General features: G+C 40.3%; 1 protein-coding gene across 6 annotated transcripts in view; it reads left to right on the top strand.

Moving 5' to 3' along the window:
* TEX2 (testis expressed 2) overlaps positions 1-15884 on the top strand; it is a 103035-nt gene that overhangs the window by 43417 nt on the left and 43734 nt on the right. For all 6 annotated transcript variants that reach the window (XM_087710259.1, XM_087710260.1, XM_087710258.1 and 3 more), the window contains exon 2: positions 9318-10927. In XM_087710259.1, coding sequence (XP_087566385.1) covers positions 9344-10927 — 1584 coding nt within the window. In that variant the 5' untranslated portion in view covers positions 9318-9343. The remainder of the gene's footprint in view (positions 1-9317; positions 10928-15884) is intronic.

Raw genomic sequence — 15884 nt, forward strand, 5'->3', positions numbered from 1 at the left:
TAGGCACATAGGCCATAGGCCCCGTAGGCCCCTCCCACCATAATTATACCAGTATTAAAGTTATATTTTATATCATTTTCAATAACGTCTTTGTACTTTTACAGACAAGGAACAATAAATTATGTATTATTTTTGTAATAATAGTTATTGCCTAATGTCTTTAATGTACAGTACCATCCAAATTACAACATTTTAATATTCATGCTCTGCCTCTAAATTACAAATAAAACCACCAGTTTGATGTTCGTGATATGTGAATTTATCTTTTTATGAAAAAGCATGAAACTAAATTTTACTTTTTTATTATTTCTGATTTAAAAACATTAAAAACATTGTTGCCTGTGTTTGTTATGCCTAGTGGATATGTTGGTCCTGATCTGATGTAATCAGTGATATGTGTGTATAGCGGTCTATATACACAAACCCATAGAGTGAATGGCTTTGCACGTTTGTATGTGAATGTGAAGTAATATTCCAAATATTATTATCAATTATTATTGTTCTGAAACTTCCCAAATTAAATCAGGGTTGCTGATTATCAGTGGCGAAATTCAAAGATTTTCCCAACCGGCTCTCTGGGCGTGGCGTGTGTGGCTTGGTGGTCATGTGACCGGGTGGGCGTGACTGCGCAACTGACACACACACAATGTAAAAGCAGCTGGACTTCACACAAAATGTCCCCTGCAACAAGCAGGAACCTCACAAAGTCACAGAGAGCTCAAAAACAAACTATCACACTTTACACAAAAATAAAACAAAAGCTGCACAACTGACTCACACACAATGCAAAAGCAGCTGGACTTCACACAAAATGGCCCCTGCAACAAGCAGGAACCTCACAGATGATCAAGCAGAGCTACAATCAGTCCTACAGCTGATTTTTAAAGCATTTTTAAAGTACGGTTCAGCTAATAGGTAGTAAAAAAATGCTTTAAAAAAGAAAGCACACCTGATTGTCACGCAGCTGATTGTTGGATTTTTTTTTAACTTTTTAAAGCATTTTTTTACTACCGGTTCAGGCGAACCAGCCATTTTACCCCTGCTAATAATCCATCCTTTGGTGTGAAGAGTGAAAGAATGACATTAACTCAGTTAATTAATATCAAGAAATGCAGGTGGATACTAATAAAATTATGATGGGGAGATAAGTTGGTTCATGTCTCTTATGTACAAGAATTACCAGCCTTTCTATTGTACTTTATGATCTGAATTATTTTGTGATCAATAACTTGTGTCTACATTAGCTTAGACTCAGTTCTCTCACTTCCAATCCTCTTACCTTTCCTTTTATGTTTTTAGATGGTAAGATTGAGGATAGAGGCTGACTTATTCATACAGCTGCCTTAAGTGAGCAAATAAATAAAGAACAGCCCAAAAGCTCTTTAATTAGGCCATTGAAATATTAAACTGGTTTTTCAACAAGGACAGGAAATAGAAGATAATTAAGGTGGTTCCTGAATATTTCTTTCCTCCCCTTCTGAGAACAATAAATTTTTTTACAAGAAAGTAGTTTTTGTAATACGCAGCTCATGATAGTTTTTATTAAAGTATTAAAGTTCTATTCTGTTGTTTGGACCTCAATCACATCCTATTTTGGTAAATATGTATTGAGCCTAACAGATATTCTATCTTGCGGTGTGTTAAACTTAAAGTTACCTCTTGAAAAAAACTTTTCAGCATTTCCTTATTTGCATCTAACTATGTTACAAACATGTCCTGAAAACTTCTCCCCCCCCCCATCCTTTGCTTTTATCTTATGAATGAGGCAGCCTTAAGCCACCCTTAGCAGTCTCAGCATTAAAGTATGTTTCCCTCCATATTTCAATGCATCCAAGAGCAGCCAGGAGAGATGTGAAATCTGTTCAGCTTTGTCACTCGTTGCCTTGCAGGGGATTCTCGAGGCACAAGTGGCAACTCCTCCTTCCTTCAGAAGCGTAACCTAATAGGAGGACTGCTAAGTCGTCCCTTTCCCGAAAAGTAAAATCATAGAAATTCAAGTCTTTCTTATGTACATCTTAGACAAAGAATTAGAAGGAAGTTGAAAGAAACGAAACAAGAAATGAGAATAAACAATTAGTGCTGAAGAAGTTGATGTCAGTTGGCTCACCTGTTCGGCCAAAATTTTTACAAACGCTCACCCCAACTTAAAGTCTCCAACTCAGCTCACAGTCCATAAAAAGGTAAAGGTTCCCCTTGCACATATGTGCTAGTTGTTCCTGACTCTAGGGAGCGGTACTTAGCTCCGTTTCAAAGCTGAAGAAACAGTGCTGTCTGAAGACATCTCCATGGTCAAGTGGCTGGCATGACTAAAGGTTGAAGGCGCAGGGAACATTGTTACTTTCCCAGCAAAAGTGGTTCCTATTTATTCTACTTGCATTTTTACATCCTTTCGAACTGCTAGTTTGACAGAAGCTGGGACAAGTGACAGGAGCTCACTCCATTACGCACCACTAGGGATTCGAACCGCCGACCTGCCGAGCTTTCTGAGCGACAAGCTCAGCGTCTTAGCCACTGAGCCACCGCATCCCTCACAGTCCATAAGAGAACCCAAATTATATACCACATTATACTCTTGTTAACCACTAGCTTGCCATATAATTCTTTAACTGCCGACCCAAGTTTCTGGGTTGGGGCTTTCTTCCTTACCAGGTATCTAAACAGCCCAAGAGGAGCTCCACTAGAAAAGATAAAGGAAAAGCAGAACTGATCCCATCTTCTTTTAAAGGCCTACTCGTGTCAGAATGCTTCCTACTTCTGATTGGTTCCTTAAAGTCTCACTTTTGTAGACTTCAGCTGTGTCTCTTCCCATTTACCTGGATAGGCCAATCTGTTTTTTTCTTTAATAACTTTCAGTGTTTGAGCATCTTGGGATGAGATTTCTCCAATTTACCACAAATATCCAACCATAGATCTGGTTCACATGTCACACTACAATTTGCTTAACAATGGTGCATTGAACAGACACATTAAATGGAAATGTGCTGTTTACTTACTGTTAACCACTTTTATGAATACTATATTATTTCATTTTGGATAAACTTCTTGTTTGTACTAGACATTTTAAAGATAAAATTTGAAACAGGCCCAATAATTGACTTTAAAAAATTAATTCTACTACAAAACCCAAAGCTAAAATAAGTGGGCTTGATCCAATTGTAAATAACAAACCCACTACCGACGGCAGCCCTCTGACATCCCAAAAAGGATTAGGTGAGGTTTCTGGCCATCAAAAATGGTTCACTCTTGATTCAGCGAACTGTCATTTGATGGTTTATCTTTGCCCTCGCCCAACACAATGATGTTCCTTTAACAGGAAATAAGAATGTTGGTACTATAAAGTTCTTTAAAGGTTGAGAATGACTGTTTATTTTATTTTTTCCATGGTAGCTAGAAGAGAGAATTCAGGCTTTTCAGGAAAGAATGGAAAATGGGTCAATGAATAAGCATAGGCTTTATGTAGATTTTTTAGAAGTAGTTGAATAAGTTCAGGGGATAGCTAGCATCCAAATCCTAATAAAACCCTACATTTAAGAGTTATGAAGAAAAATGTATAATTTTAAATGAGGAATTGAACTTGTGGTAGACCTCATATAAGCCATATATAATATACGAAATACTTTTTGGAAGCATGTGATGACAGGAATAACTAGAAAAGGTATGTTTAAATTAATATGAAAAATGATTACTATTTTACTCAGTGCAGCTTTATACCAATTTCAGCAAAAAATTGTATCCATGGAGTGAGGCTCCTTCCCCTGATCTTGGAATTTGAATGTTATCAGTGGGGAAGACATTGTATGGGAAGGAAGAAAGTTGGATGTAGTAAGTCATAATATAAATAAAAGTCTAGCATCTTGCTATATTACATTAAGCCATATTTTAATCATGTTTTAATAAGCAAGCATTGACTGGATTCACATGGCGCACAAGTCATAAGCTGTAGATTACAGATCCACAGTTGCTGGGATCAGAAAACAAAAACTACATTGTGACTTATGATGTATGAATGCAGCCATTGTGAAACATTGCTTTAGTAGAAGTAAGAATGAAGATATGTCACTTGACATCTAGTGAGAAAGGAAACAAAATACTGTAAGATGTTTAGAGTAGTTTTTTTATTCGTTATTTATTTATAAAATTTATTGGCTGACCATCTTACCACAGGGTACCTCTGGTTGGTTTATAATCACACACAAACACGTTAATCCAATGACGGATGGGAGGATGGGGCAGGATGGGAGAGAGGTGGGATCTGTTGTTACTCCATCAACCACCTCCACTGTGATGCTCTGCCTTTGGGCCCCAAGCTAACTGGCAGAGGGAGGTCTTTAGGCCCTTACAAAGGTCAGGAGGGAGGAGCCAAAGTTCCAGGTGTAACAGCAGAGAAGGCCCTCCTCCTGGACCCCACCAGCTGGAATAAATGGAAAGGTTGTAGTTTGAAGCACTTACAAGGATTTGCTCTTTCATAGTTTCATGGTAAATTGTGAGGTTATCATGTGTAGAAATTGAAATGTAAACAGATCATTGCATATATAAGGTTGATATTGCCTGTTGTACAGTTTATCTTAACCAGTAGCAAATTTATGGTAAGAAAATGAGATAGTAGTACCGTGTTTCCCCGAAAATAAGACAGGGTTTTATTTTCTTTTGACCCCTGAAATAAGCGCTTGGCCTTATTTTCGGAGAGGTCTTATTCTTTTTGAGGTGCATGAGGCGGCGAGCGTGGTCACCTCATGTCAAGCAATTATTTCACGGGTTTCTAAATAAAACTCATAGGCGAAGCAATATGGGCATTGATTTGTCTAAGGTTTACATGAATTGTAAAACTGAATTAAGACTAAATAAAATCTTAACTTACATATTCAGTATTTCTGTTTAGTATTTGAATTCTGCTGAATGCAAGGATAAAATTTCAGATAATTAGTGAAATTTTTAAAAAGACAGCATTTAAATGCTTGCTTGTACCTTTTAATTTGTTTAATGCTGATTAATTCAACATGCATCAATATTTTCCATTTAATTAATTAGCAGGAATTCTCATCTATTTTATTACAACATGTATCAGTAATTAATTCCTGAAAGAACCATGAGAACTACATAACATTATACCTTTGAAGGCCTAGTTTTGCTAAAGGACATAGTTTAAAGAAAGTTTGACCTAAGACGGAATTGAAAAATTATAGATATTGATACACCAAGGATTAAGATGTGGAACTAAAATGGGAGAAGGATAGAACAAAATGCATTATTCTGCACTGTTGCCTTTATTCTACAAAAAGTTCAAAAGGGATCGCAGCTGAAAACAATCACTGTACCAGTTCTACATCAGTATGTGGCAAATATCCCTTATAACAACATTGGAGAGGGGGGAATTTTCAAACAATGACCTTGGGAGGCTGGAGTGGGCATGGCCAGGGTGGGCATGGCCAGATTGACGTCATTCGTGTCAGGTGTGCCTGTGGTGGCCCGAGCATTGTGCCAGCGAAAACAGACTCCCAAGCTCTGTTTTTGGTTGCGACAGCCTCCTGCAACCCTCTACGAGTGAAACAGAGCTCAGGAGGGCTGCACGTGGCCCTCCCAAGCTTTGTTTTTGCTGGCAGAGGCACCACGGGCCGGTCCTTTGCTGTTTCCAGGGTGGCCCCATGGGCCAGATCTAAGCACCCTGTGGGCTGCATCTGGCCTGTGGGCCTTGAGTTTGACAACTGTGTGTCCATAGAATGGCACTGCTTGGTTGATCAAGCCAAAAGTACAAAGTACTTTTATAAGCATGGACAAGCAATTGCAGCTTATTGCAGGCAGTGCTGCATGGCTATTGCTTATCCTAATTTAGTGGAATCTTGTGAAAGTTTTATACAATCGCTAGTTCTAAATAAGAACTTCCAAACTAGCTTTCTTCAACGTAGTGCCCTCTGCCTATTCCTAGAATGTACAATTGAACAAATCTAGGCATCCCTACAATAGTATTTGTTTAACCACACTCAGAAAATAGTGTTGTAAACTAATTATTCATTTCTGTCCATTTCACAGAATAACCAATGTAAAGGTCTCCCCAATTTCTTCTCTTTTCTTTTGAATGAGAAGAAGCCAGTATTTGATTTTTTATATTCCAATCTTCAGTGGAGCTGCATTTTGACACTGCCTGGCCCAAATTGCAAAGGTGCAAAATTTGCTATGAAGTTTTCTGCTTGGACTGAAAACTGCACATTGTGTGGCTATTGTGTTCTGCTTAATGTGGAAATACTGCTTTGCCAGCAGCCTGTCTCCCTGTGCTGTTATGACACACTATGTGTGTGCAAGAGTGTAAGCTGTTCTCAGCTACATCCATGGGAAAATGATTGGAGGACACATTGAAGGTATTTGTGTGCTAGGGCTGAGGGGATGGCACTATATTTTTTTCTCTCCAATAAATGTTCCAGGGAAAAACATATAGAATCTTCTGTTTGAGCAGGCTTGGAAAACTTCCAAGGTCCCTTCCAAGTCTGTTATTCTGCTATATAGCTATACTTCCGCTTGCAGTTACATGTGCTTTTGAAATGATATACAGCCGTGGTTCTCAACCTGTGGTCCATGGAGCCTTGGGGGAGGCATGATGTCATCACATGGAGCCTGTGAAGCCTTGAAGAAATGTTATGGTTTAAATCTTGAGTCTTGGTGGTCCGTGGTCATAGTCTGTGGCCACAGAAGGTAGTTAAAGGGAAGTCCGTGCTGAAGAAAAGAGTGAGAACCACTGATGCAGAGAGATTATTCATAAACATGATCAACTGCATTTTCAGTACACTCTGGTTGAAGCAGTGGAATTTTTTCCCTTGTTACTTCTCATCTGGAACGTAAATAAAAGAACAAGACTGATGTTTGCTGATGGCTAAGCCGGAGGTGTATTGACATCTGTGCATGCAATCAAAAGCATCTGGTCTGAATGAGTTCTCATTTAAAATGAAATCAATACTTTTATATAAGTAGTTGAAACACTGCGTATGTTGGTAAAATGCATGTACAGCTAGACCTTGTCTTATGACCACAATTGAGCCCAAACATTCTGTTGCTAAGTGAAACGGTTGCTGAGTGAGTTTTCCTCCATTTTATGACCTCTCTTGCCAGAGTTGCTAAATGAATCATTGCAGTTGTTAATAACAATTGTTAAGCGAATCTGCAATTGTCATAAATATGAGTCAGTTGCCAAGTTTCAGAATTTTGATCATGTGACAAAGGAGGTGTTGCAACGATCATAAGTGTAAAAATGGTCATAAGTCACTTTTTCAATGTTCTTCCAACTTTGAACCTTCACTAGACAAACTGTCAAGGAGTACCTGTATTTGGCTCTAATAAAGCAGAGCATTCATAATGTAAAGTTTTATTAGAGGAATCCATTTAACATCATTAGATAAATGATGCATATAATTCCTGACACAGGGATAAAAAATGAAGAATGCCAACTGTTGCATTTGAGGGAGTAATTTTCAGCTGTTTGAGAATACCAGGTTTAGAACGTCAAGAATCACACAATTGTGTTTTATTTTCCTATGCATATTTACTCAAAATTAAGCCTCTTAGAATCAACGAGGTGTAATACCACTCAACCCCATTTTGTATGGATTAATGAAATGTTTAAATATATTGTGTTGCTATCCCAACAGTTATTGTCCACATCTCTTGATTGATTGCTTATATCCTATCAAGTCAATATCAACTTTAATGATCGTACAGATAGACTTTCTCAAGGATGATATATTCCCAACTTACCCTTCATGGCTTCCAATGATACACCCAGCACTATTGTGGTCAAATCATCCTCTTTCCTTTCGTCTTCTCCTTTTCTGTCGAGGGAGCTGGATCTTCACATAATTGGGTTGACTTCAAGTCGGTGTCAATTCTTAGAGACCTTATAGTTAAATTTTCTCCATGACATTCAGTTCCTATTCTCTTTTTTCAGGTCTTCCAATAGTGTATCAGTCCCCGCTGTACTGTAACTGAGTCCATCCAGCTTGCTGCTGCTTGTCCTCTTCTCTTTTCTTCCACCTTCCCTAGCATTAGAGCTTTCTGTAGATACTTGAGTCTTCACATAATGTTTAGGATAATTTGATCCTGGTCATTCATGCCTCTAATGAGAATTTCAGGAGTGTTTTCCAACCAAAAACATCAAAATTCTTTGTATCTTGCTTCTTCAGACTCCAAATTTTATTTCCATTGAATGTCATAGTGAAAGTAATTGCCTGCACAATTCTGATTTTTGTAACATAGACATCACGCCTCTGAATATCTTTTCCAAAGTCTTCCTTACTATCCTACCAAAAGTTTGTTTGCAGTAAATTTCTTGACTGCTGTCATCTAGGTCATGATGCTTTTTAAAAAGGCAACGACTTTCTTTGTTTTGCTTGAAGATGTTTTGCTTCTCATCCAAGCAGCTTCTTCAGTTCTGATTGAATGGTGGAGAATGGACGGATTTATATTCCTTGCAGTCATCTGCTCATTAGCACTCTCTCTGGGAATCGTTGAAGCCATTTGGAGGTTTATTTGTGCCTTCAAGGTCACCTGAATAGTGCAAATGGGTGTGGAACCTTCTTAGAACTGCTGAAAGGTCTGGGTTGTAAACAGGAGATAAATGGTGTTGTAGCCCTCCCTTCTATTAAGGAAGGGCTGTTAAATCTTAATATAGATAGCCTCTTTGACCCCCTTTGATCTCAGCTGTCCTCTTTGTCTAGAATGTGGACTTTGCTGTCTTCAAAACAGTGAAGCTTGTCTTTCAAATACAGATAAACTGCTGAATTTGTCTGGATGGTTTTATTCTCCTATGTTGCGCCATACATTTGTGAAGTGGTTGTTTTGTTTTTCCAATGTATGTATACTTGCTAACTTATAGTTAGACAGGTAGTCCTTAACTTATAACCAACTTAGCTTAGTGACTGATCAAAGTTACAACAGCACGGAAAAAAGTGACTTATGACCATTTTTCTTACAACCCATTGCAGAATCCCCATGGTCATGTGATCAAAATTAAGATGTTTGGCAACCTGCATGTATTTATAATGGTTGCAGTATTCCGGAGTCATACAATCTCATTTTGCAAATTTCTGATAAGCAACGTCAATATGGAAGCCAGATTCATTTAACAACTGTGTTACTAACTTAACTGTAGTGATTCACTTATCAATTGTGTCAAGAAAGGCCATAAAATGGGGCAAAATTCACTTAGCAACTGTCTTAGCAATAGAAATGTTGGACTCAATTGCGGTTGTAAGTCAAGGACTATCTGTACAAGTATTATCTTGTGTAACATTTTAAAGTTTCAGTCTAATTTATGTTTGGCTTCCTCTTCATAGACCCTGGTGTATCTCTGGGACCTGCAATGACAAGTCTGAACATTAGCCATGCAGAGAAAACCAGTGAAATGTCCTCCAAGCAGCCAGCGCCAAAAGTGCAGGTTCAGCGATCCATTTCCCGAGAAACCATCACCATTCATTTCTCGGCATTTGGGAAGGAGGAGGAGGAGGAGGAAGAAGAAGAAAAGTGTACGGAGTCTCCTCCTGAGACACCCGATGACCAAAGCATTGTAACTGCACTTGAAGCTAAGGAAGACCTGTGCTTTGATCATGGTGAGCAGAATTCTTTTGTTCCCACTACCTCGCTTTTTGTGGCTACATCTCCCACAGTTCTGCCAACTGTGAAACCCTTGGAGTCCCAAAGGTTTAGTGTGGTGCCATTGGCTGCATCACCCTCCTCAGATTTGGGCCAAGCGCCTAGCCCACTTGGTGTGGCATTGCCTTCGGAACTGAGAACCAGCCTTTCGTCATCTCCTTTGTCCTCCCCTTCCAAGTCACATGTCTTGTCTAGCACGTCAACCACTGTGACTAGCTCAAAGCCTTTCATGAGCTTAGTCAAATCCCTTTCCACAGACATTGAACCAAAAGAGCCGTCTCTCCCCACGAGACACAGACAGTTAATGAAAACTCTGGTGAAGTCTCTGTCCACAGACACTTCTAAGCAGGAGCCTGAAACGGTGTCGTTCAAACCACCTGACTCTAAATTGAACTTGCACCTCTTCAAACAGTTCACCCAGCCTCAAAGCACAGGTAGTGATTCCAAAACAGCCCCCTCGTCTCCCTTAACATCTCCGGACACTCGCTCCTTTTTTAAAGTACCCGAAATGGAAGCTAAAATTGAGAACACAAAGAGGCGATTTTCAGAAGTGATTTATGAGCCTTTTCAGCTCTTCAGCAAAATAATGAGTGATGAGAGTAGCAGCCACAGGCCCAAAGCTTTATCTTCAAGTGCTTCAGAACTGTCCAGTCTCTCCAGCTTGAATGGCCATTTGGAAAGCAATAATAACTATAGTATAAAGGAAGAGGAATGTGATTCGGAAGGAGACGTCGATGGAAGTAATTCCAGTGTAAATAAGAGTACCAAAACCCAAGCCACTGAAGGACACGCAAAAGAAATTGAACCTAGAAGCTCCCCGTTCTTAAGCACAAAGGATTCTAGTTCTAAGACTTCTCTGGTACTTGAACGTTGCTGCCTGTCCGCCCTGGCAAGTAAGGAAGATGAAGAGTTCTGCGAGTTGTATTCTGAGGACTTCTGCTTAATAGAGGATGACAGAGAAAACCAACAATTGGAGAGTCTGGAGAAGATAGAGGTACAAGAAGAAACTTCTAAACTAATTAGAAATGAAGGTGGAATTGAACTACCAGCACCACAAGTTAGGCTTCCGATGAAGACACTGTACTTTCTCACCATGTCAATCTATGTTTACCTTATACTTCCTCTCCCTAGTTACTTCAGTGGACTTTTCTTGGGAATTGCTATTGGATTTATTGTTGCTACCTGTGTAATTTGGCTTTTTACACCAAGTGCTACAAATAACAGGCGATATTCCAAATGGAACAGCCAGCTTAATGAAGACGTTCTGGATATTGAGGAGCCTGAGATATTTAAGGTGAGTCACAGCTTTGCCTTGAAACTTCTGTAGTTGCATACACTGTTCAGACATGGATTTGTTAGCAAACAGTATTGGAATTCATTTAACTCTGTGTTGAATTAAGACATAGAGTGGGATGCCAATTTCTTGCTTGAGCTGGTAGATTGTGATGAATTTAATTAATAGGGTTTTCCCTCAGAGTAATTTGTACATTTATCATGCTATGGTTTGTTAGCTGGAAGATTAATGAGGTCAAATGATGGCTTTTCTGAGATGTATATTGTAAGACAGATTTCAATGTGTTGATCAAATCTCAACTTTATTATTTATTTATTTGACTCAATTTGTACACCATTCAACTCCCAACAACTCTGGGCATCTCACAAAAAAATATGAAAATTATTAAACAATAATAACAAGGCACAATGAAAGAAGAAGCAAAAAGGACAAAACAAGCAACAACAAACATATCCATTCCACAAAAGGGAACCCCCCCTTTTCTAGCCAAAGGCCTAAGTAAAGAATCAGGTCTTCACCCAAAATGCTTCGCCGTGCGAGCGATTGTGGGTGCACCTCGGTACACCCACGTTACACCTATCCTCCGTGAGCTGCACTGGTTACTGATCGGTCTCCGGATACGCTTCAAGGTGCTAGTCGTCACTTATAAAGCCCTTCATGGTATTGGACCTGGGTACTTGAGAGACCGCCTGCTGCCAATTACCTCCCAAAGACCCATTAGATCACACAGGGCTGGCCTCCTCCGGATTCCGTCTACCAGCCAATGCCATCTGGCTACTACCCGGGGGAGGGCCTTCTCTGTGGCAGTCCGGCCCTTTGGAACAAACTCCCCGCAGAGATTCGGACCCTCACCTCTCTGCAAGCCTTCCGAAAAGCCGTTAAAACCTGGCTGTGTTGGCAGGCCTGGGGTTGATGAGTTCCCTTCCCCTCTCGATTTGTGTGGCTGTTGGTTATTTTTAAATGCTTGTATTTGTAGTTTTTGTGTTTCCCTTTCCCCCCTTGGGTTTGTGCGCCGCCCTGAGTCCCGCTGGGAATAGGGCGGCATATAAATAAAACGAAACCTAAACCTAAACCTAAGTATGACCCTAATAGAGCCTGCCCATTAGGGTCGTAAGTCAAAACTGTAGTAAAATGAATAAGTCTCATTGTTACAACCATGATCATTAAGCAAATCAACCATGCCATTAGGTGAATGAAGATCAGGCTTGCTGATTGCTTCAGTTCGTTAAATGACCTGTGTGATCATTAAATGAACCAAGAGGTTTAGAGATTTTGCATGGTTCCTGGTGTGGAGCCTCTGCGGGAAACCGCTTCTGCTTGCCTATCAGCTCTTCTGGCGAGGCAAGGCGGCCTTCTGCTTCCAAACCATAGTGCCTCCACCCAGGTGCCTGGACTTAAATTGGGGTGGAGCCTCTGGAGGGAACCACTGCCACCCAACCATCAGCTGTTCTACAAGCAATCTACAGTAGTACACACTAATCCACAAAGCTAACACAAACACAATAAAGTAGAATGCAAAGGAAAATTCTGGTGAGTGAGAAATTCCCTGAGGATGGGCTCCAGCACAAGTCTGAAAGCTCAAAAGATTAAACCTCTGATCTCGGTGACTGACATAGATTGGATCCTGCAAAGGAACTTTCTGCAAGCAATCTCAAAGCACATGCAAACACGAATGCATTAGAATCAGGGGTGGGTTTCTCGCCCCGTTCCAACCGGATCGGTTGGAACGAGGCCGGCGGCGTCCTCGCGCACGCACGCGGCGCGCGCGTTCACGCACGCAGCGCGCACATGCGTATTAGCGTCTGCGTGATGCTCCAGCTGCTCCTGGAGGATCGCGCAGGCGTTCTGCGCATGCGTGGAAAGCGCAAAATTCAAAAAAACCGGGTAAGGAGCGGGCGCGGGTATGCGGGCGCGCGCGGGCGCGGGGGGGGCTTCGCCGTTCCCGGAAGTTACTTACTTCCGGGTTCGGCGACCAACCGGATCGCAGGGACCGGTGCGAACCGGTTGAAACCCAGCCCTGATTAGAATGCAAAGGAACTTTATAGTTATTGAATCTGCTTTCTCTAGACGCTGGCTAGTATTTCTGGAAGCAATTCCAAAGCAAACACAAATACAGTAATAAAAAAAGTCTTCAGCCTTGTAAAATACTTACAAATAAGCAATAGTTTGTAAAGTACTTAAAACACGCTCAGTACTATAATGTAAAAGAAAAATTTAAAGCACTTACAAAAGCAATTACAGTACTCCAGTCCTCAAGGCAATAGCAACGAAAGAAGCAACAAGAACAGCCACAAGAGATTCACTCCTCTGGTTCTCCACAGGGCATCAATGAGGAGAAAAATAAAAGCATGCTAGCTGCAGAGTCCCTGATTGGGGCGGGGGGGGATGCACACAACCACATGGATCTTGAAAATCACCTGTTGTAACCACAGGTGATTTCTGGGTCCCAAAAGAAGTCACGGATCTAAAAATGGCTGCTACTTCAGAAGTGACTGAATTCAGGTCACATGACTGTACAGCTTACTTGTTGGTTGCAAATTTGAACTCCTGTTGTAAGTACATTTTTGGGATGCATTCATAACTTCAGATAGTCGTAAAAGGGCTGTCATACCCCGAGGACTACCTGTACTGATGAGACCAAATCCCAAAGCAGTAGATGATCTTACCCAGAAATTCCATATACTGTAATATAGAAGAAGGAAGAGCGAGTAAAATCCTCCAGTGCTCTAATATCTAAATGGTTATTGGAAGAAAACAGAAACTTGATGGCACATAATGGCCCCACAAAGGAAAGGCGTGGAAAAAAATCTATTTCCCTTCAAACAACACTGGTTGAAATCAGCCCCAGAGAAAAGAAGCAAACCACTAGTGTTCCCCACCTCCAGTCCCCAGAGGATACTGTAGTAATGAAGTAGTGAAAGCCAATGAAAGATCAAGGAGAACAAGGATGGATGTACCACCTCCATCTGACATAGCTAGATACCTAACTGACAACAGTGCTTGGTGAATGGCTTCTGAGCAGTCTCTCCTTTGTTGCTGATCCATGAAAATAGAGTGACAGACAGAGGTGGTATTCAGCCGGTTCTCTCCGGTTCGGGCGAACTGGTAGCGGCAGCTGTCGGAGGCTCCGCCCACCCACCCCAATGTAATGCACGAGCTTCTGCACATGCACACGCTCACATTTGTGAACCAGTAGGGAAGGTAAGTTAATCCCACTGCTGGTGACAGAAGACATGCTTAGAGCAACACGTGTGTAAAGAAGAATGATGAATTTAACTGAACATGGATAAAAGGTCATTCTAGCATTTACTGTGGCAGTAAGACCAGTAAAACAAGCTTTCTTCTCCACTCTTACTGCATTTATGAATAACTGAACAGCATTAAAGAGACTCAGTCCCTGTTAGGAAAACTGAGCCACAAGATTGTCTGCTGGGCCACTGAATGCTATCAAAACAGGGGGAATGAAAGTTTTTAAGACAGAACTCAAAGGATTTGGAAGTTGATTTGGAAAGTGGCACTCCCCTAAGCAGAGCTGACTCATAACCTGGGGGTCTGCTTTAACATGGCTTCTGCTTGAACAGCAGGCACAGGCCAGGGCCAGGGAGGCCTTTGCACAGTTCTATTTTGTATGTCAGTTGTGATATTTCCTGAATCAAGAGGCTTTACTCTCTTATGCCCTTGTCACCTTATGGCTGTGATCTACATGGGACTCCCTTGAAGACTGTTCAGATGCTTCAGTTGGTGCAGCTCAGAGTGGCCAAACCAATTATGGATGTGTTTATCATGTAACATTGCTGCTATGGGAGCTGCAGTTAACTTCTGAATGCCATTCGGTGGGCTGATTATAAGCTTTAAAGTCCTGTATGGCTCAAGGCTTGGGCAGACTACCTTCTTTGAGTTGAATTTGCCAACCCAGTAAAAACTGGGAAAGACGGCTTGTTGAGAGTCCCATTATTGAGGGAATGTCATCTCCAAGGATTCTCAGCTTGAGCCTGCTTGATGATGTCCCTTCTGTTCTTACTACATTGCTGGAGAGGCGTAAAATATGGATCTTCAAAAAAGCAGTTGGATACATAATCATTACTATCATGCTATGTTCACATGGCAATACATCTACTAATTGGTTATATTCGTACTGATTTTTGTTTCTCATCTTGTTAAATATTAGTTATTTAACATAACTAATTATTTTACATCTTATTAAAATGTAGTGTAAATCACATGGATTCTCTTGAAATGGAATGGCTTATACACTGAAGTAATAGATGGATGATCTAGGTTTTTCCAACTTTTTAAAGTATGAAAATTCATTAAGAGTCACTCTCCATGCATAACCTTCGCTTTCCAACAATTTTCTTAGTATTCATATACTTTTTCAGATAAAAATGAATGCTTATGAGACGTATCTCTCTCTTTATTCAATTTTTTTAAAATATAAATTGTTAAGTATAGCTTTATCCCATCCTGTTTTGGGACTTCGCACTCACTATGTTTTTCTTTAATATCCCACAAAAAATAGTACAGCTTTTTGTTAGCTTGTCCTTCCCCCTGTTCATTCCAAAACCTCAGATTAAATAGAATTGCATATCAATTCACATTCAAATTAGACTCTCTTGATTAAATATTTCGATGTCCCAAACTGCAGCCAAGTAGAATATCAGCAGTCTTTAGAGATTATTTTGGGAACAATACTGTTTTTCACAGCATTTAATTCTTGTTTCCTTTATTCATATTAGATTTTTTTTTCAAAAAAAGATTTATATTCCTAACTTGTGACTACATCACGGTAACAATATGGCAAAATAACAGTATTTTGGCAACACACAAGCTGTCATATTTAGATTGGGAAATTCTATGGGATGCTAAATTGAAGTGGACTAGATCTAGAAGAGACGGTGACTACTGATTAAAAGGAAGGGATTTAGAAATAATTTATGTAAAGAATGGGAAAATTATA

The sequence above is a fragment of the Thamnophis sirtalis genome, unplaced genomic scaffold (genome assembly GCF_051295495.1).
Source record: "Thamnophis sirtalis isolate CommonGarterSnake01/CBP01778 unplaced genomic scaffold, rThaSir2_p1.2 scaffold_3, whole genome shotgun sequence".
Classification (NCBI taxonomy): Eukaryota; Metazoa; Chordata; class Lepidosauria; order Squamata; family Natricidae; genus Thamnophis; species Thamnophis sirtalis.